Genomic DNA, 21,851 nt, shown 5'->3' with positions numbered 1-21,851 from the left:
CCTAATGCAGGGATGAGTCGTGCCCCGTGGAGACATCCAATCAGTGGGGCGCGCATACTGTCTCCCGAGCTACCAAGGAGTGTGGGCTCCACCTTTCAGGCACCTTTTGGGTGCCATTTCTGACCAAGGTGATAGGCTAGTTCAAACAGCTACTATGGGGTGAATTGTAATTCAATTGGACACTCGTGTGGAACCTAGCCTATGCAGCTTTCTCTGTGTGTTACAATCTCATGGGCCACCTATGTGTGGCCAGGCTCAACCACATGGCCTTTGCTCTATAAAAGTTAGTCTGTAAGGCAGGGAGGGGTCGCCTTCTCTGTAAGAGGCGGCCCCAAAAGGTTGGCAGTTTGACTCTCAGTGCCTGGCGAGAAATAAAGCTTTGCTTCACCTTCGCTTTGTATCAGTCTCATTCCTTCGACCGCGGACCTAACAGTAAATGTTTCCCAAAATACCTCAATTTTTCTCAGTTGCAGAGTATGGCTTAGTTACCAATTCACTTAAATAGTTGTGTAGTTTGTATTTTTCATCTTGAACTCTTTGTAGGTACTGGGTTCCATAAATTATTATGTACACACAGTGAACTGGTATGTTCTCCCCTCTGAAGCTCTAAGGGTTGTCCTTCTCAGTAGCTCTCAGTTGCCTCCATCTGGTATCGAGGATTTGGAAGACAGGTTCATGTACTAGCCTTCCATACTATTGTGATTTTTTTTTTTAAGATTTTATTATTTTATTTTTTTTTTTTGACAGAAAGAGACATAGCGGGGGAGGGATCAAAGCAATGTGAGTGGGAGGCAGAGAACAGGCCAAGCAGAGAGCCTAGCGGGGGTGCTTAATCCCAGGATCCTGAGATCATGACATGAGCTAAAGGCAGTTAACTGCTTAATGATTGAGCCACCCAGGCACCCCTATTTGCAATTTTTAGACGTTAGCACCCCTATTTGCAATTTTTAGACGTTAGTTCTACCCTCCTTCAGTCTGTCTTCTCTTGTACAGCAGACCTTTATCTACCAGATCCTTCTCAAATTCTGCTGTATCTTTCTTGAAGTAAGCAGGGAATTAACAGTTTTAGAATTTTGATCTTTTTTTTTTTTTTTAAAGATTTTATTTATTTATTTGACAGAGAGAAATCACAAGTAGGCAGAGAGGCAGGCAGAGAGAGAGAGAGGAGGAAGCAGGCTCCCTGCTGAGCAGAGAGCCCGATGCGGGACTCGATCCCAGGACCCTGAGATCATGACCTGAGCCGAAGGCAGCGGCTTAACCACTGAGCCACCCAGGCGCCCATAGAATTTTGATCTTTTGAGTTGGATTCCACAGAACTGCTTCCTGTCCAAGCTTATTCCACCCTGCCAATATTCAACCACAACACTTCTTCAATCTGTCTTAAATTCCAGACTGCTATAGGCAGTTTCATCCGCAAAAATGACCCGTGTTTTTAAAAAAAAGTGTGAGAACCACTGATTAAGGATAAAAGACTGTATTTCCTTTTTAATTTTTAAAGAATTCCTTGACTATTGTGGACATTGCTGCTATAAACATTCGGGTGCACTCTCCCTGATATGAGGAAGTGGTGATGCAACATGGAGGCTTAAGTGGGTAGAAGAAGAAAAAATGAAACAAAATGGGATTGGGAGGGAGACTAAACATAAGTGACTCTTAATCTCACAAAACAAACTGAGGGTTGCTGGGGGGAGGGGGTTTGGGAGAAGGGGGTGGGATTATGGACATTGGGGAGGGTATGTGCTTTGGTGAGTGCTGTGAAGTGTGTAAACCTGGTGATTCACAGACCTGTACCCCTGGGGATAAAAATGTATGTATATAAAAAATAAAAAGTTAAAAAAAAAAAAAAAAAAAAAAAAAGAATTCCTTGAGATACAGTGGCATCTTGGCATATATATATATATATATATATATATATATATATATATATATATAGTTTAATATCTAGGAAGGTAGAAAAGTCTTAAATATGTCCTCTTGTGTCCTCTCCACAATTCAGTGGAGGCTGAATTTTCTTGAGGACAGGACAAAGCCTTTCCTGCTTAATTAGAGATAAGGCTTTAAAATACCCAGAGAAGGACAACATAATAACTTAAAACAACAATAAATGAAACTGGTTACTATTATACCCTTTTCTTTTCTTTTCTTTTCTTTATAAGATTTTATTTATTTATTTGACAGAGAGATCACAAGTAGGCAGAGAGGCAGGCAAAGAGAAGGGGGAAGCAGGCTCCCCGCTGAGCAGAGAGCCCAATGTAGGGCTCAATTCCAGGACCCTGAGATCATGACCTGAGCCGAAGGCAAAGGCTTAACCCACTGAGCCACCCAGGTGCCCCTATTATACCCTTTTCTTATGAAAAAGAAGTTGAGAAAAAAGGGTCTAATGGATATATTTGTATCCTAAAAGAGGACAGAGAATATACGGAACAGGAAGGGGATTTTTTTTTTTTAATTTATTTGACAGAGAGATCACAAGTAGGCAGAGAGTCAGGCAGACAGAGAGGGAGAGGCAGGCTCCCAGCAGAGCAGAGAGCCCCACGCGGACCTCTATCCCAGGACCCTGAGATCATGACCTGAGCTGAAGGCAGAGGCTTAACCCACTGAGCCACCCAGGTGCCCAGGAAGGGCATTTTAAAATGACGCTTTGTTTTTCGTAAGATTTCACTGGCTATTTGGGGGTTTAATTTTGTGGTTCCATAAAAATTATAAGAAATTATATAAAAGTAAAAGGCTGACACTTATATAATGTGACTTAAAATATAAAGCTCTAGGATGGCAAGTGTGAATAATAATGACCTCTTGGAGTTGCCCATCATAAAGTCTATGGTCTGGAAACCAGGAATTCTAGGTTCTAGTGTGCTACTGATTCAGAGTGAATGACTTAGTGGTGGACCATTAAGACCATTAATCTTACTGGTTTCACTGATTTCATCTGAAGAACAGAAGTTTAGATCAAGTGATTTCTAAGTTCCTTCATGTTTTAAAATTCTGTGATTCGATCCCAGGCTACCTACCTGTGAAATCAGTCCCTTCTGGGAATAGGAGGAGTTGCAGTGGTTCACGGATATCACAAAAATAATCAATTATGTCTTCAAAATGGCTCTGGTCATCCTTCCATTTCCTGTGAATGAAGATATAGGCAGCAGCCTGCATGGCCCAACCTAGAATCAATTTAACAAGCATTTACATATAATTTTATTGTTAATATCCACATATTATTGAATTTTTCAATTTTTTATCATGAATTATCTATTATCCTAATAAGGATCTCATGATATACCTTAAATTCAGCACTGATCTTTGGTTAAGTAACACATACACCAGAAAATATTCTTGTTAAATTCATGGGTTTGTAAAATTCTCAAAACCTCTTTTCAAGTCAAACCCAGCTATTAAAATAGCCAGGAAAAAAACTTCCCCAATATTTGTCAGTAACTCCTCCAGTTTTAATGATCCTAACCAGACATTTTAAACAAGGTATCTACAAGAGATATACAACATGTTATCAGGCTTACAAAACAGTAAGCAAGAGACTGTTCTAATGTCAAGTATTTCCCCTGCTATACTACTTAACCTATAAATTCAATTGCTATTTTCAAAGTTAGCCCCTTCTTTAGACTTTATTTAAAAGGGAAAAGGTGTAATGGGTACTAAACACATTAACCAGAATATATACTGTGATCACATTTCCTTTATATTTAGGGCAAATCAACCTTGTTACTGAACACTGAAGGAGGTCGTTTTAGATGAGCCATGTTTCACCGAACCAGTCATCCCTCCCTGGCCGAAATGACTAGAACTACTGGTAAAGTTGACTCAGCCAACCTATTGTCTGTTCTGTAGTCTATAAAGCATGAGACACTTGGCCCAAACACATTAACTACGATGGCCAATCAAATGATCTGTCAGAAATTTTACCTGGGACCATGGAGAAAATATACTGGCAATATGAAAGTAAACAGACGGACAAGACGGCAGATAATATGCCAGCAGCAGCTGAGGGAACATAAAATCAGCACATTGCAGGAAAGATCTAAAATCTTGCTGCTGAGATGCCTATAGCTGATTTTAATCTGGAACAGAAGACATTTTTAGTCTCCACAAAGGCTGGCCGGTCTATGGATCCATCTCTTGGATATCCACAGGAGTCCGTCTCCCTTACGGTCATGTGTATCTTTACAATATACTATCACTGCTTCAACTAGAGGGAGTAAGTGATAGCTCCTTGCAAACAAAGAACACAACTAAAACAGTAACTATCATTTGGTAAATACAATGACACCCTGGGAATATAGAAAATGATCATTAAACCATTGGTTAATCACTTAAAAAATTGTAAGATGATTTGGTTTGAGTAAGTCCAAACTAGAATCCTGTAGTCTACAAATATAAATGAAGGTACACTCGACAATCCACTTTACTATAGGTCTTGCCCTTATACAACCAATTACTACTCACGCACTGTACTGTCAGTCTTATCCATCATTGTTAGACTTGATCCCACACTTGGCCTTCCTACTCGTCTCTCTCGCTTCACCTGAGGACACCTAGGCCCACGGTGTTTGTAAGCAGCATAGCTCTGGAGTAAGACTGCCTGGGTTAGAATCCTAGCTCTGCCACAAAACAGCTGTTCAGTCTTTGTCCCTCACAGACCCCAAATGTAAAAATTAGCACAATGCGGTTACCTGATAGGGACTCTTGAAAAAAGTAAGACTACTTAGCACAAAGTGTCAGTAAATAATAACTTTTACCGTTATTGAGATTAAGAAGTTATAATAATACTAGTACATCAGGGAACATAAATATGTAACCAAAAAGTTCCCAGGCACAATAGCAAAACAAAAAGGTACAAAAATAAAAATAACCTGTAGGCATTACATGAAGACAACTACAGAACTGGGAGGAAACTGAACTTTGACCCACATACCAATCATCTCCAAATTTTTAATTTATTAGTTTCATATAATTACAATCAAAATTCCAATGGCATGAGGGTATATGAGAATTTGGCTATTTAAGTCTAAAAACTATCTATAATAAGAAGTGAAAATATCCAAGATAACTTTGAAACAGAAGAATGAGTAGGAGAGACTCACACCATTAACTATTAAATGTATTATAAAGCAACCATGAGTAAGCCAGAACAATGCATCTACAGAAACAGACAAATGGAAAATAATGCAGACCTAGGAAAAAAAGCCCCTGAGTATGTTAAAAATTTGGCATAGGATAAGGACACAATTTCATAACAGAAGGTAAAACCTGAGTTGGGGTTTTCTTTTTTAAATTGTTTTTTAAAAGATTTATGTGAGAGAGAGAAGGAGAGAGAATCCCAAGCAGACTACCCACTGACTGTGAAGCTTGGTGTGGAGCTCAGTTCCACAACCCTGAGATCATGACCCTGAGCCAAAATCAAGACTTGGACGCTTAACCGACTGAGCCACCCACATGCCCCCTTTTTAAACATTTTTACTGAGGTATAAGCTAAAGTGTGCAGATATTAAGTATGTAGGTGTAAAGCTTAATAACATGTGGCCACCATCCAGATTAAGGTGCTGAACATTTCCAGCATCCCAGAATATTCCCATTTGCCCCCCCTGCCAGTGAGTTACTGCCTCTGTCCCCCGCTTCCCAAGGAAACCATTATTTTGACTTTTTTCATCATAAAGCATATAAATGAATTCACACGGTAGGTATTTTTTCATCTTTGGCTCCTTTTGCTCAATTTCAGTCAATGAGATTCATCCATGTAATTATAGGTAGCAGTATATTCTATGCATTGCTGTGTAACAGTCAATTAGATGAATATACACCAACTTATTTGTACTGCTGATGGAGAGACTTCTTGGTTATTAGGAATAAAGTTAGCATGGTTATTCTTGTATCTTTTGTTGAGCATAAGCACCTACTTTTCTTAAGTGAATACTCAGGAGTGAAGCAGCTACAGCACAGGATTTATATACACCCAGACTTAGTACACAGTTTTTTTTTTTTTCTCAAAATGATTATATCAACTGACACACCCACCACCAACAGGTGAGTTTCTAACTGATCTATGCCTTGCCAACACTAGATCTTATGGGGCCTTTTAATTTTAGCTGTTCTTTTTTTTTTTTTTTAAGATTTTACTTATTCATTTGACAGAGAGAGCATAAGCAGGGGGAGCAGCAGGCAGACCCAGGAGGAGAAGCAGGCTCTCCGCTGAATAGGGAGCCTGATTTGGGGCTCAATCCTGGGACCCTGGGATCACAACCTATGCTTAAGGCAGATACTTAACTGGATGAGCCACCCAGGCACCCCAATTTTAGCCATTCTAATCCACGGATAATAGTGTGAGTTTGCATTTCTCTTATGATTAATCATGTTGACTGAGAGCCTTTTCATATGCACAACAGGCACTGATGTTTTTTGTGAAGTGCCTCTCCAAACTTTCTGCACACACATACACAGAAAATATATACATAATTCTAGGTTTCAAAGATATAATATGCCAAAGATCATCTCTCAGTCTGAGGCTTAATAGTGTCTTGTTATGAACTTACATCTAATACTAATGAAGCCCAATTTACAAGTTGTGACCTTGTGGCTCATGCTTTTTGTGTCTTAAGAAATTTTTGCCTAGGGAATCCCTGGGTGGTTCAAGATGGGTTAAGTGTCTACCTTTGCTCAGGTCATGATCCTGGAGTCCTGGAATAGGTCCACATCAGGCTCCCAGCTCATTGGGGAACCTGCTTCTTCCTCTGCCTGCACTCGATCTCTCTGACAAATCTTTTTTTTTTTTTTTTTTAAAGAAGAAAGAAATTTTTGCCTACTCCAATTTCTGAAGACATTATTCCATGTATTCTTCTAGAAGCTTTAGTGCTTTAACTTTCACATTTTGTTCTATAATCCATCTAAAAATAATTTTTGTATATCATGTGAGGCAGAGGCTAAGATCCTTGTTTTCTATATGGATATTCAATTGCCAAGTATTGAAAGGACCATAAGATCGTCCATTTAAATAATCAAATGTTTAAGAAACATTATACAATAAGTGAAAACATACAGCTTTAAAAAAAAAGTTAAAAAAAATGTCAAACAATATAAAACTATGTAGATTCAAACAAGAAAATACTCCATGTCCTTCAAGCCCCCAGGTCCAACAATCATCACTTCTCTTTAGTTGAACCAAAGTTAACAGTTTGATATGAATTATTCTGCATTTTAAAAAACTCATTACATATACAATTGGTGCTTTTAAAAAAACCACTTAAAATCATATCTTATATACTGGTCCGTGATTTGTTTTCATTTATCACATATACATATGGATCTACCTCATTTTTTGATGCCGACATTGTATTCTCTACTATTGCTGCTCAAAGCAGTTTTAATCTCTAAACCATTATTGACTAACAGTTTTGTGAAATGCAATAAAATGAATTACTAGAACAATGATCACACACTTGGAAGTTGTTAACAATGTCACAACACTATAAGTTTCCAAGTACTCTTCTCTCCTGCTCCCTTCTCTCAAGGTGGTTGGGTCACAGTTTGCTAACTGGCACTGTTATGTGAATGATACTTCAGTTAGCCCTGTTCTGTTATACTATGACCTATTATCATGTAGAATGTACCCAATCTGAGAATCTGTCTTTAATGGAAAAGTTTATTCCATTCACATTATTGGGGAACTGCTGCTTCTTTTACTGACATCATTTATGTTTCATGTTTGCTAGACTTCATGATTTCTGCCCATCGTTTTCCCCTTTTCTGTCTTTAGCTGAAATTATTTTTTCTCCACCCCCTTCTTTGTTCTCCAATGCAGAGGTCCACGAACTATGGACCAAACCCAGCCCACTGTCTCTGAATAGACCACGAGTCAAGAATAGTACTTTGTAATCTATGAAAATTATATGAAATTCAAATTTTGTGTTTATAAACAAAGTTTGATTGGAGCTCGGCCACACCTACATGTTACGGAGACTGTCTATGGCTGTTTCTGAGCGGCACAGGTGTGGCAGAGAGACGGTATTGCCCACAAAGCCTGAAGTATTTAGTACCTAGCCCTTTATGGAGCAGTTTGCTACCTCCTACTCCAGTGGTTTGGAAACTATACACCCTGTTTTGTTCTTTTAATGGACATCCTTGAAATTTTTTCCAACTTTTCATTTTTGACAAACATTTAAACTTCTATCAACATTGAGTTAAACAATAATCTTCTCCCCAAAAACTTATGCTTTCCTCTTGTGCTTTTCCAAATTTGCATAAATCATCCAATAGTTCCCCCAAAGTTGCTATTATTATTACTAACGCATTCCTTATGCTTCACAGAAATAATTTTAATTGCCTGGACTTGACTGGCTTCCTTATCACTGTTTCTTTTATCTTATGGTCTTCTGTTAGTCCTCCTGAAGGAATTCCTTTCAAAACATGTTTAAATCTTTGCATTCCTAAAATGTATTTATTTGTTCTCGAGTTTTTTGGAGGCCAGTTTGGCTAAAAACAAAACTTGAAATTCCAAATCATTTTCCCTTGAGAATTTCAAAGCTATTTTTCCACGGTCTTCCATCATCTGGTAGGGCTGCTAAGACATCTGACATCAATCTGATCTGTGTAGATAACCTAATCTTTTCCCCCCTCTGGAAGCTTGCATGGTTTTCTCTTTACTCTTGGTTTCATGGAATGTTCCCCGTGTGAGTCTAGGTATGGGATTTTTTCATTAATTCTGCTCAGCAGGGGTGCTTGGGTGGCTCAGTGGGTTAAGCCTCTGCCTTCGGCTCAGGTCATGATCCCAAGGTCCTGGGATCAAGCCCCACATCAGGCTCTCTGCTCAGCAGGGAGCCTGCTTTCCCCACCCCAACCTCCCGCCTGCCTCTCTGCCTACTTGTGATCTCTGTCTGTCAAATAAATAAATAAAATCTTAAAAAAAAAAAAATCTGCTCAGCAGTTGCTATATTCTTCTAATATGAGTCTTTCTTTTAACACTGGGGATATTTCTTCCATTAGTTAAGAAAATACATTACTATCCTCTTTATTCTGTCTATCTGGATCTTAGGTTAGCTAGCTAGCTGTTAACTTCTGGACCTGTACTCTCATACTTCTCATCTCCTTTCAAATGACACTGTGCTCAAGGAAAATCCACTGGTATGATCATTCGCCTCACTAATTTGATTCTCAGTCTGGTCTACTAACAGTTTATTTCAGTAAGTGTCTCCTTAATTTTTAGGATTTACAATTTTTTTTAAGATTTATTTCAGAGAGAGCATCTCATGCAGACTCCCTGCTGAATGCAGAGTCCAATGTGGGGCTCCATCTCAGGACCCTGAGATCATAACCTGAGCCAAATCAAGAGTCAGACTCTTAACCGACTGACCCATGCAGGCATCCCCCAATTGGTTCTTTTTATAGCAGCCAACTGTTAGGACAAACAACAAAAACTGTAAGTTATGACAAATATGAAGAGTTAACAATTTTTTTAAAAAAAATTTTATTTTTTTATTTGACAAACAGAGATCACAAATAGGCAGAGAGGCAGGCAGAGAGAGAGAGAGGAGGAAGCAGGCTCCCTGCTGAGCAGAGAGCCCGATGCGGGGCTCGATCCCAAGACCCTAAGATCATGACCTGAGCTGAATGAAGGCAGAGGCTTTGACCCACTGAGCCACCCAGGCACCCCAAAGAGTTAACAATTTTAATAAAAATGCTTATTGAAAATACTTTATATGTTTATAAAAAAATTTTAAAATTTTTTAAAAAATGCTTATTGAATGGTTGCTATGTGCCTGATACTATTCAAAGCATTTTTCATTAATTCAATGAATTCTCAAGACAACCTTATGAATTAGGTAAACTGTCCTATTTTATGGATGAGGAAACTGAGGCACACTGCAACTCAAAGAGCAAATAAGTGATAAAGCCCAGTTTCAGACACAAGCAGTTTGGCTCCAAAGTTATGTTTTTAACCAGTCACCAAACAGACTCTCAGCAATGGGTACTTGAATCTCTCTAAAATTAGTAGGTAAACATAGTTTAAGTTCTCCTAGGGGAATTATGTATTCCTCGGAGCTTAAACTTCCCATTTTTTTATATTAGACTCCCCTTAAAATGGTACATTTTCCACAAATGTTAAGTCTAGATTGTCTTCCTATGTATAAAGAATGTTCTAGACTGAGCAATACTGAGAGGTAGAAGGTATTTGTCCATTCCAAGTGAGACCATCTGTTGCTTCCCTAAGGGAAGCAAGCTACAGTAGCAAGACCTCTGGGGTTATGCCATGAAATTTTCCTGAACAGTCTGTGTGTTTCAGAAATCACAGAAAGGGAAGTAAAATGGCTGCATTCGTCTAGCTCTTGGATCTCTCCCCTGAAGATGATTCTTCCCCTCTGTGCCTCTGTCTTCTCATATCCATGTAGACATCACTTACGCTTTTGAATCTTTCCTACTCCCTTGAGCTTAAGCATTTTTCTCCCTTTCATAAAAATCATAAGAACAAATTCAGAGTGAACTTCTTTTTCCACGTCATTGCCATCAATGCATACTTTGTGTTTAAAGCAACACCCAGAGTTTTCTTAACATTGTGGAGATCTTCAAACATGTATTTTTTGGTATTTATTTCATACATCTATGGCTGGATAAATAACTGGGCAACTGATCCTGTCCTCTGAAACTCATCTGTATTACTTGGTGTTTTGTTTTGGTTTTTTCCCCCCAAACTTTTCCATTGGAAGACAGTCCATCTATCACCTGAATTCCTCAGACAAGGGCTGGGAGTCTGGCAGGTTTATAAAGACAGATTCTGTGGATGCTGGCATGACTCTGTTACCACTCTTTACTTTCTAAAACCTCACTGAAGTTATCAACATTGCCTTCTCTTCAAAGCAGACAGGAGTAATACCTGAACATACTCTATTGCTGAAAACTATTGCCTAACTTTAGAACCCGGTTTTCCCTGGCTTAAATTATCTTTTATCAAGTTTTTGAGTTCTTAAAAACAACAACAACAACAAAACCTGAGTATTTTTGACATTATGCATTCTTTCTAATTAAAAAAAGTAAGCTCTAGGGTGCCGAGGTGGCTCAGGTGCATAACTGTCTGCCTTCGGCTCAGGTCATGATTCCAGGGCCCTGGGATTGAGCCCCATGCTACTCCTTTACCCACTGCCACTCTCCCTGCTTATGCTCCCTTGCTCTGTCAAATAAATAAATAAAATCATTTTGTAAAAAAGTAAGCTTTTGGGGCTCCTGGTGGTGTCGTCAGTTAAGCGTCTGACTCTTGGTTTAGGCTCAGGTCTGCTCTCCGGGTTGTGAGATCAAGCCCTGTGGTGGACTCTGTGTTCAGCAAGAAGTCTACCTGGGTTTCTCTCTCCCTCTCCTTCTGCCTCCTCCCCCCAACAAATAAGTAAAATCTTTAAAAATAAATAAATAAATAAGCTCTTCATACATTTTTTTTTTCTTTTTTCAGTTTAGCATAGATGAATATAGTTAAAGGAATCATAAAAATATTTGCACTACTCACCTACTGCTCTAAAAACTGGATTTAAAGATAATTTGATCTGATGTCTCCCTGTTGTCCATGTAGTCATTAATTCATATGGTATCTACTACGGCACTATACATGTGACACCAGAAACCAAATGCAACGTGGAACAGAAAAACTGTCCTCTTTACTTTATTTTCAATGCTGAATAGAGGGTATGAATGCAATCAAGGAAATGCTATCCGTAGGCCTCCATTAAATGAGAATGAGTGATATAAACAGATGCACATTTTTGTATAAACTTAAATCACAGCAATCACGAACAAATACTGTATTTACTGAGGGTGTAGTTATGCATAACAATAATTTACATATAAATCCAGAACAAGTAGGTATTCCTTAAAATTTCAACCTAGGTCAGGGTGCTAAACACTACACAAAAGTCAGGGAAACCCTAAGCCCTATCTTCTTTGGATTCAACATTTTATATTATATTATGCTGTCTATATCCCACTTCTAAGTTGATTAACTTCCAAGATAAAAACAACCCTCACTGCAAATATCACAGACTCCAAAAATAGATTATCATACCTACCTGCAGAGAGTACAAAGTCTTGTTTGGCACTGAAGAAACACCTAGTTACTGACAGCTTTTGTTGGCAAGATAAGACTCCTTGGTTTTAATTTTTGAGTTCATCCTATTGTGGGACTAAAACCTATCTTTCATGCTGTAAAAGATTTGCCATTTATTCAATTTTCTAGATGAACTTCCATCTAAGAAATCCATCCCTATGGAAAATGAATTCCTCAGCAAGTACATTACTAGCTCTGCACACTGACAGGGCCGGTAACAGCTAGCATGTGGTAGGCAGAGTAACAACCCCCACAAAGACGTCTACATCCTAATTCCCAAAAGTGTGAGTATGTGACATGGCAAAAAAGAATTAGATGAATTTAAGACAGAAGATTATCCTAGATTAGTCTACGGGGCCCGTGTAATCATAGCGGTCCTTAAAAGAGGAAAAGGGAAGCAGGAAAAGACTCATGTTAAAGAGAGAGGGACTCAACCGGTCCTTGCTCGCTTTAAAGGTGGAGAAAGGAGGTCAAAAGCCAAGGACTGAGCATCCAACTGAAGCCAGAAAAGTCAAGAAAAGATTCTATACAGAATCTACAGAAAGAAGCCAGTCCTGCCAGTGCCTTGATTTTAACCCAGTGGCCACAACTCAGATTTGTGGCCTCCAGAACTGCAAATGATAAATGTGTACTTTTTTGGTTAAGATTTTATTTATTTGACAGAGAGAGAGATCACAAGTAGGCAGAGAGGCAGGCAGAGAGAGGGGGAAGCAGGCTCCCTGCTGAGCAGAGCGCCCGATGCAGGGCTCGATCCCAGGACCCTGAGATCATGACTTGAGCCGAAGGCAGAGGCTTAACCCACTGACCCACCCAGGCGCCCCAGATAAATGTGTACTGTTTAAGCCACGTCATTCATGGTACAAGCACTAATAGGAAACTACTACAGAGCACCATCAGTGCCGAAATCTTAGTTTCTAATAGTATTCTTGAAAAAATGGAACTAGGATTCCTTAGAGAAATGCTGAGTCCAGAGCTGTGGTAGGGGAAATACAAGAATCGTATACTGCTAGAAAGTTAAAAGGAAAAAAAAAAAAAAAAGATGGAAGCCCAAAAGGACACAAGAACCAACCTGCAAGGTACCCTACTGGCCAAAGTCACACAATGTCAACAACAAAAATAAATAATACTGAATAACTCAAAGAAAAAAAGTATCAACAAGTTCATACTGGCATAATTAAGTGAGTAAATAAATGAGAAGGGACAAATCTTCTTTACAGAATTATAAATAAATTATGTACATCTCACTCTAGGAAGTAAAGCTTAGTGCCCCCTCCCCAGCCATTGTATGTAGGCTGTTGTTAGTGAATAAAAAATAGATAAAAAGGAAAAACAGCAACTTTATAGTGGAGAAACGTGGCAGGAACCACCTTAAACCAAATGATTACAGGTAGCATCATCGGTGATAAGCCATGTTGATATCATGGACCTCCCTGATGAGAAGAGAACTTTGTTTCTGTGGTGCTTTTCCCTAAAACCCATAATCCCCATCAAACCACGAGAAAATATACAAACTCAAATTGAAGAACAATCTATGAAATATCCAACCAGTACTCTTCAAAAACATCAAAATAAGGAGACTTTCACAGAATGAAGAATAAGGAAACATGGTAACTAAAAGAAATGACAGGATCCTCAACTGGAACCAAAACAGAAAAAGGGCATCTGAAATCGGAGAGAGGTCTGTGGTCAATAGTACTCTACCCATGTTAATCTCTTACTTTGACACATGTCCCAAGGAAACTGGGTGAAGAAAATAAAAAAATTTTTGTACTGTCTTTGCAAAATTTTCTATAAATCTAAAATTATTCCATATATAAAGGTATTTAAGAATCAACTATTTGTTGATCCAATCTTTTGCTTCATTTAAAATACATACAAACACAATAATGACCACTTTGCATTCTAAATTCAAAGACATTAATATTCTTATCTGAGATTCACTTACTATACCATAAAAAGATTATCAGCAACAACATTTCTAAGATACAGTTTTGGCATTATTTTTATTGTGGAAGAACATTTCTAATTCTTGGCTACATCATATGTCCGTGCCTGGTGTTCATTACACAATAGTATAACAACTCAGAAATATCTGACTTCAAGCACAAGGAAAATATTTTCTATATGACTTATGATAAGGAATAAACAAGAGAAAAAAGTTTTTTTAACTCCCTTAATGATGACATATATAATAAACCTAATAGCCAATTCATTTTTTCCTCAGCACAGCAGTGTTGCCGTTGTCTGTTTAAAAAAAAAAAAAAAAAAAAAAAAAGACAAACATTTTCAGTTGAGGGACACCTCATTTAGCCACAAGTGAAAGGACAACCAAAAGCACTGGCGACAAACTACCTACTGACATTAAGTTTACAGAACAAACTACGAAGTACACTGGGTCCATCTCTCCTATCTTTTTACCATTATTATAAAGTGTGCTTTACAAAGTTGGCTCAAACTGATCACTGAAAGATTTATTTTGTTTGTGCTTCTCCACTAAATGCAAAACAGACACAAAACCTAAAGCTCTCCCCAAATTCTTTTCCTGCTCTCTCCTAAAAAATCACTGTCATAAAAGCATTCTTTTTAGATAATTTTTGAAGCCTAAGCAAAGGAATTCCTCATTTTCAGTAGACGCAGGGGGTACTAAAAGGTCTAGAATCAAAATATGCTTCATAGCTTACATCTGGGATGCCAAGCATCCTGAAGCAATGCAAATCTGACTAGAGTGTTAGAGACAGTGCACATCAATGGGACATGCAATTTAGGTAACCGCTTGGATTACAACTTCAATAAGTGATTCACTGAATGACCTTAAAGCCCAGAGTAATTTCTCCCATCCAAAGAAACTGTAAACTTCCAGACAGAACAGGGCTTAAATTTTGCTAAGAAGTCAGCTAACAAATTTGAAACAAAAGCTTCATTTAAATTACTTGGGTCTCAAGGCAATCCTAAAAAATACTTAGTTCTCAGTGTAATCCTAGAAAGAAGTACAATCCTAGTATACTGCCTGGCACATGATTTAACTGAATTGAACCTTTGTTCCCAATAGGTTTCTCTCCCTCCCCAACAACAAAAAAAGCATCAAAACTCATCTTGGCTGATCAAGTTTGGCAACTGAAACTATAAAATCAACAATTACAAGAACTTATTTTGCAAACTAGTAAAACTGCTAAGATGAAACTGATCTTCGCTTTGCATCTGAAAATACACAGATATGAATGTGATATCTAACCACAGAACTAAAATACGTTTAACATACTCTGTTTCATTTGATGGTTTTCATAAAGATCTTGATTCATGATAAGCATTTAATAAAATTTACCGAATGAGTACATCAATCATTGGATACTTTTCTTTAAGAGCTTGGTGAAATGAAGAAAGCAAGTTTTCAGCTATAAATAACAGAATACTAATCTGGAAGCCATATAAACAATCTGGATTTATGTTTCTCACATAAAATAAAGCTGGCCTCAAGGCTGGTTCAGAATCCAGGCTCTCACAGTCTACTCCGCCATCCTCTTGGACACAAGACAGTTGCAGCAGCTCCAAGTATGATGTGCTCTAACAGTAACGTCCCAAGCAGGAAAGGGGCAGTTCCATCCTCCCTTCATCAAATCTTGCCCTTTGGTGGAAGGAGGTAATTTTTCCCAGAGCCTCCTGACAGACTCTTTCCCTTTGGTCTCGAGACTGGTTATTAGGAGGCAGAGAAAGCTGGTATCAGGTACTTTTATCCTGTCACGGGATGTGTAGATAAATGATTCACTGTCAAAATTAGTGAAACATCATCTCTGGCCTTTAGTAATAAATGCAACCACACCAGGAAGAAGGTTACTGCTGTGAAATCTTTTATCATTTAGATACAACAGGAAGCCAGCACTGATCAATTTCTTGTGGCTAAGCCACAAGAAAGTTTGCTGTGAGAGTAACAGCTACAGATAGTGATTAAGTAGTTAGGAATCCTTGACTAGAAGCCCCCTTTGAAGAAAGGATCACAGAGGGAGCTTCAGATATGCTCTTGAAGAGATTTGTTCCAGGAAGGGTCAACAAGTTGTTAGCTTGAATGATGAGCGCACTTACCAGATATAGGTAATAAAACTGACGACTTGGTTTACCAAAGAAACTAGTGGGACTGGAGTGTTAGGGACACCAAGTCTTGTGAGAGACTTCTCCAATTAGAAATTTATTTCCCTTCTGAGTCATGAAGCAACATTAATAATTTCATTAAGTACAGCTGACATACATTGTTACAGGAGTTTCACAGTGATTTGACAATTCTCTATATTATGCTGTGCTCACACAACTATAGCTACTGTCTGTCACCACACAGTGCTATTACAACGCAACTATTTGACCTATATGCTGTACTCTTCATCCCATTCCGTAACTAGAAACCTACACCCCCAGTCCTTTTACCTGTTTTACCCAACTTCCACCCTTCTCATCTCTGGCAACCACCAGTTCTATTTATGGGTCTGTTTGTGCTTGGTCCATTTGTTTTTTTAGATTCCACATACAAATACAATCATCTGGTGTTTGTCTTTCTCTGTCTGACCTATTTCACTTAGCAATATACCCTCTAAATCCATCCACGTTGTCATGAATGGCAAGATTCCATTTTTATTGGGTGAGTAATATTCCACTGCATATGGACAAGTGGCTTGCCTTCCTATCTTGGCTGTTGTAAATAATGCTTCCATGAACACAGGGTTGCATATATTGTTTCAAATTAATGGTTTTGGTTTCTTTGGGTTAATACCCAGTACTGCAATTACTGGATCACACTTTTTTTTAATTTGGGGGGGAAGCCCCATATTGTTTTCCCCAGTGGCTACACCAATTTGCATTCCCACCAAGAGGGTATGAGGGTTCTTTTTTTCCCATGTCCTTGCCAACACTTGCCATTTCTTATCTCTTTGATAGTAGCCATCCTGACTAATAGAAGGTGGTATCTGTGGTTTTGATTTGTATTTCCCTCATGATAGTGACCTTGAGCATCTTTTCATGTGTCTGTTGACCATCTGTATGTCTTCTTTGGAAAATGTCTGTTCATGCCTTCTGCCCAATTTTTAACTAGTTTGTTTGTTCAGTTACATAAGCTCTTTATATATTTTGGATATGAACCTCTTATCAGTTAAATCACTTACAAGTATCTTCTGCCGTTCCTTAGTTTGCTTTTTTATTTCGTTGATAGTTTCCTTCACCATACAAGAGCTTTTTATTTTGGTATAGTCCTAACAGTTTCTTTTGCTTTTGTTTACCTTGCCTGAAGAGACATATATAGAAAAGCGTTACAAAGGCCATGTCAAAGAGAGTCCTATCTGTGTTTTTTTTTCTAGGAGTTTTATGGTTTCAAGTCTCACAATTATCTATTTTGAGTTTATGTTTTGTGTATGGTGTAAGAAGGTGATCTTGTTTTCCCAGCACATTTATCTGTCTTTTCCCTATTGTATACTCTTGCCTCCTCTGTCATAGATTAGTTGACTATACACCTGGGTTTATTTCCGGGCTCACTTATCTGTTCCATTAATCTATATGACTGTTTTTGTTTCAGTACCATACTGTTTTACTACAGCTGAGTAACATATCTTGAAATCTGGGATTATGATACCTCCAGCTTTGTTTTTCTTAAGTTGTTCTTTTTGGGTTTTTTTGTTTTTGTTGTCTTTTGTTTTGCTTTTTGTTTTTTGTTTTTGTTTGTTTTTTGGCTATTTGGAATCTTTTTGTGGTTCCATACAAATTTTAGGATTTTTTTTTTCTAGTTCTGCGAAAAATGCTGTTGGTATTTTGAAAAGACTGCATAATCTGTGATTTACTTTGGCTAGCATGGGCATTTTAACAACATAAATTCTTCCACTCCATGAGCATAAAAAATGCATGTTAAAAAAAACATGTCTGCATGTTTGTTATTAACCTTAGTTTCTTCTTCAATGTTTTATGGTTTTGAGAGTACAGGTCTTTACCTCCTTGGCTAAGTTTATTCCAGGTATTTTATTCTTTTGGTGTAATTTGAAATGGAATTTTTTTCTTAATTCCTCTCTGCTACTCTGTTATTATTGTATAGAAATGCAACAGATTTCTGCATATTTTTAATTTTGTATCCTGTGACTTTTCTGAATTCATTTATCAGTTCTTTTAGCTTTTTGGTGGACTCTTTAGGGTTTTCTATAAATAATATCACGTCATCTGCAAGTAGCAGCAGTTTTACTTCTTCCTTACCAATCTAGATGCTTTTTTATTTTTTTCCCTTATCTGATTGTTGTGGCTAGGATTTGTTGAATGAAGATGGTAAGACATCCTTGTCTCATCCCTGATCTTAGAGGAAAAGCTCTGTTTTTCACCATTCAGTATGATGTAAGCTATGGGTTTTTCATATATGGTCTTTATTATGTTGACCCCTAAACCCACATCGTTTTATAGTTTTTATCATGAATGGATGTTTACTTTTGTCAAGTGCTTTTTCTTCACCTATTGAGATGACTGCATGATTTTTATGCCTCATTTTGTTAATGTAGTGTATCATAGTGATTGGTTTGTGGATACTGAACCGTCCTTGTATCTCAATTGATCATGACGAACGATACTTTTAATATATAGTAGGAAATAAAAACAAGGGTCCACCAAACTGGATGAAGTTAAAGACTTTCATGGCTTAAAAATTATTTTAGTTTTAGTGAGTGTCAAATTAAAATAGGAGGAAGCTGGGTAAGAGAGGAATTTTCCCTCTCATAGGAGATAAAGTCCAGTATTATTAAGCTATAAATGTAAAGTTTAATATTAATAAACTGTAAATGTCTCAATAGGAAAATATCCATTCTTTGTGCTTAATATAGAATAGTTATAAAAGGTAAGGTGACATAAATTTAGTAATTCTTAAAACTGCAGGAGCAGCATCATCTTTATTTCAACAAAGTATACTTTACTAAACCTTAAAACACATTAATGAGAAATAGTTAAAATGAAAAGTTTGTAGTAAATGAAAATAGTATAAGTTTGTCATAAATGAAAATAGTAAAATGAAAAGTTTGGCCACATAAAATGATTACCTTTGTATCAATACAACCCCATGTTGCAGCCCTTCCATGTTTACTAGTAAGGTCCGCTATAATTACTGTTGCTATAGCGCACTGGCAAGGGGTAAAACAGATTTTAACCGACTATTTTTATTCAGGATCTTTAAAAACAGAAATGCTTATATAACACCAAAGGCATTTAAAATAAAACTGCAGTAAAAAAATAAAAAATTAAATTACAAAATAAAATTACAAAAATTAAATTGCAGTTATTTCTGTAAATCAAATTGAGCAAAAAATATTTAATACTTTGGCAATAGATTAATACTCTGGGAGAACAAACTTCTGAGTACCCTCCTACCCAGTTTCAATTATTCTGCTAAAGCAGACCACCACAGGAGCTTCTGGATATACACTCAGAGTCTCTGCCAGCCTTTAACAAACAATGCAGAGAAGCAGACATCAGAGGCCAACTTGTCACTTCCACATCTCCCTGATCTCATTCTGAACAATCATTATTTCACAATTTCACATATTTCCTATAAGTTTATGTCTCAATTTGTGATTTTCCTAGTTTTCACCATTCTATTCTGTAATTTTATCATTACCGAATTACATGACAATTTCCTATGAAACACATGTCAGGAGATTTTATTTTTTTTTTAAGACTATTTATTTATTTGACAGACAGAGATCACAAGCAGGCAGAGAGGCAGGCAGAGAGAGGGGGGGAAGCAGGCTCCCTGCTGAGCAGATTGCCTGATACGGGGCTCAATCCCAGGACCCTGGGATCATGACTTGAGCCAAAGGCAGAGGCTTTAACCCACTGAGCCACCCAGGTGCCCCAAGTTAGAAGATTTTAAACTTAATACACAACATGGCCACTTTTTAAATCAAAGTCTCTTTAATATTTATTCCTCTTTGTACTTTGGAAAAACCTCAAACTCTTCTGCCACTCAAGTATAATTAATAACCCAGGAAAATCAAGCAGCCATGAGTTGTGTGGGCACAAATGGAACAGAAAGTCCATTTGCCTGGTAATTCTTTACCAGGCAAAGGACTTTTTATGGCATCTTCTGGTTAATATTTCATTAATTGTTACTAAGTAGTTACAAAGTTGGCTAAAAATAAAAATCTATGTGTATACCACCATTAGAAACAGCTAAAATCTGACTATAGGACTTTTTTTTTTTTTTTTTTAATTTCTTCACAAACTCTAAACTCTTTAACTTTACCAAAATTCTTTATAACCTGATCTGGAATTTAAACACTGTTACTGATTTCTTTCCTAGCAAGTTACATTAGTCTATTACTTTTATACTTTAGGAAAAGAGCTTCCAAATTCCAAACTTTGATTCGTTCTCCAACCTGGCACTACAGATATAAAATATCATTTTTTCTTTAGTCATCTGCAAATGAATTAAATAGACCAGAAAACTCCATTCTAAACATCTGGTAAGCAAACATTTATTTTAGAAATAATTATAAAGAGCAATATTAAAGACTCCCTGAAGTCATGTGTAACTGTTAACAAGCTAAGTCTAGCATTAGCATAGTCTGAAGCAAGAGATGGATGACCACTAAGATGTTACCATTCTTTTCCCTTTCATTTCCTCCTGCAAACTCCAGCTTTAATGGAGCTTTAATGCAAACTCTCATCTGCAAACTGCTCTGCTGGGGGTTTGGTTTGTTTTGTGTTTTGGTTTGGTTTCTTGCTGCCTACATTTTTACCTTATTTAATTTTCTTTGCATTTCTTTACAGGTTCTAAAATCTTTTTCTCTAATCCAAAATCAGTTCTCATTAAATTTTGCATTTTCATGAAATCTTACCAAGTCTACAAATTTTTAAGACATATCAATGTGGAAGACCCTCTCTGTAAGGAGCTTGTAATTCATGCGCAGGGAAAATGTACAAATGGAAAAGCTAAGAATGAAATACTTCAATAGGAACTCATGACAAGAGAAAAGAAAGTTTTGTGGTGATAAAAATGACTATACCATTGTATAGAAGGAGGAGTAAAGATTAGGTGGAGAGATTAAAAGTTCAGGTCTCTGAGACCCTGGAAAAATGAGAAGTCTAATATGGACCTTTATAACGCAAGAGGTAGAAGGGCAGATGTTCTCACTGGAACTAGAGATGTAACAAACAGCAGCAAATAACACTCTACTGGAACTTAATCCTCACAACTACCAATAAAGCAGTATTACTTTTTAAAAGTGAAATGTAACTGATAGATAATATTAGTTTCAGGTATAAAACAGACTGATTCCATATGATACATATAGGGAAAGGATCACTACAATATGTCTAGTTAATATCATTACAAAGATAAAAATGTTTTTCTGATGAGAACTTTAAGTATCTACTGTCTCAGCAACTCTTATATGTCCAATACTATAATATTAACTATCGTCACCATGCTGTACATTTCATCCCCATAACTTATTTACTGTATGACTAGAAGTTTGTGCCTTCTGACCACCTTCATGTTATTTTGCTCAATCTCCAAACCCCAGGCTCTGCCAACCACCAATGTCGTCTCTGTATCTGAGGTTCAGTTTTGCCTAGTTTGTTGTTGTTGTTTTATTTTGTTTTTAGATTCCACATATAACTGAGATCATCTGGTATTTATCTTCCTCTGATTTATTTCACTTAGCATTAACACCCTCAAGGTCCAATCATGTTGTCTCAAAGGCAAGGTTTACTTCATTTATGACTAAATAATACTCCTGTGTGTGTGTGGGTGTGTGTGTGT

The 21,851-nt window shown here is 37.3% G+C and overlaps 1 protein-coding gene across 3 annotated transcripts in view; it reads right to left on the bottom strand.

Moving 5' to 3' along the window:
- Positions 1-21,851, bottom strand: part of LCLAT1 (lysocardiolipin acyltransferase 1) — a 181,516-nt gene that overhangs the window by 75,452 nt on the left and 84,213 nt on the right. For all 3 annotated transcript variants that reach the window (XM_082745265.1, XM_082745266.1, XM_082745264.1), the window contains exon 4: positions 3,012-3,158. In XM_082745265.1, the coding sequence (XP_082601391.1) occupies positions 3,012-3,158 (147 nt within the window). The remainder of the gene's footprint in view (positions 1-3,011; positions 3,159-21,851) is intronic.

The sequence above is a fragment of the Mustela nivalis genome (genome assembly GCF_964662115.1).
Source record: "Mustela nivalis genome assembly, chromosome: 8".
Lineage (NCBI taxonomy): Eukaryota > Metazoa > Chordata > Mammalia > Carnivora > Mustelidae > Mustela > Mustela nivalis.
This window is presented reverse-complemented; position numbering and strand designations above follow the sequence as displayed.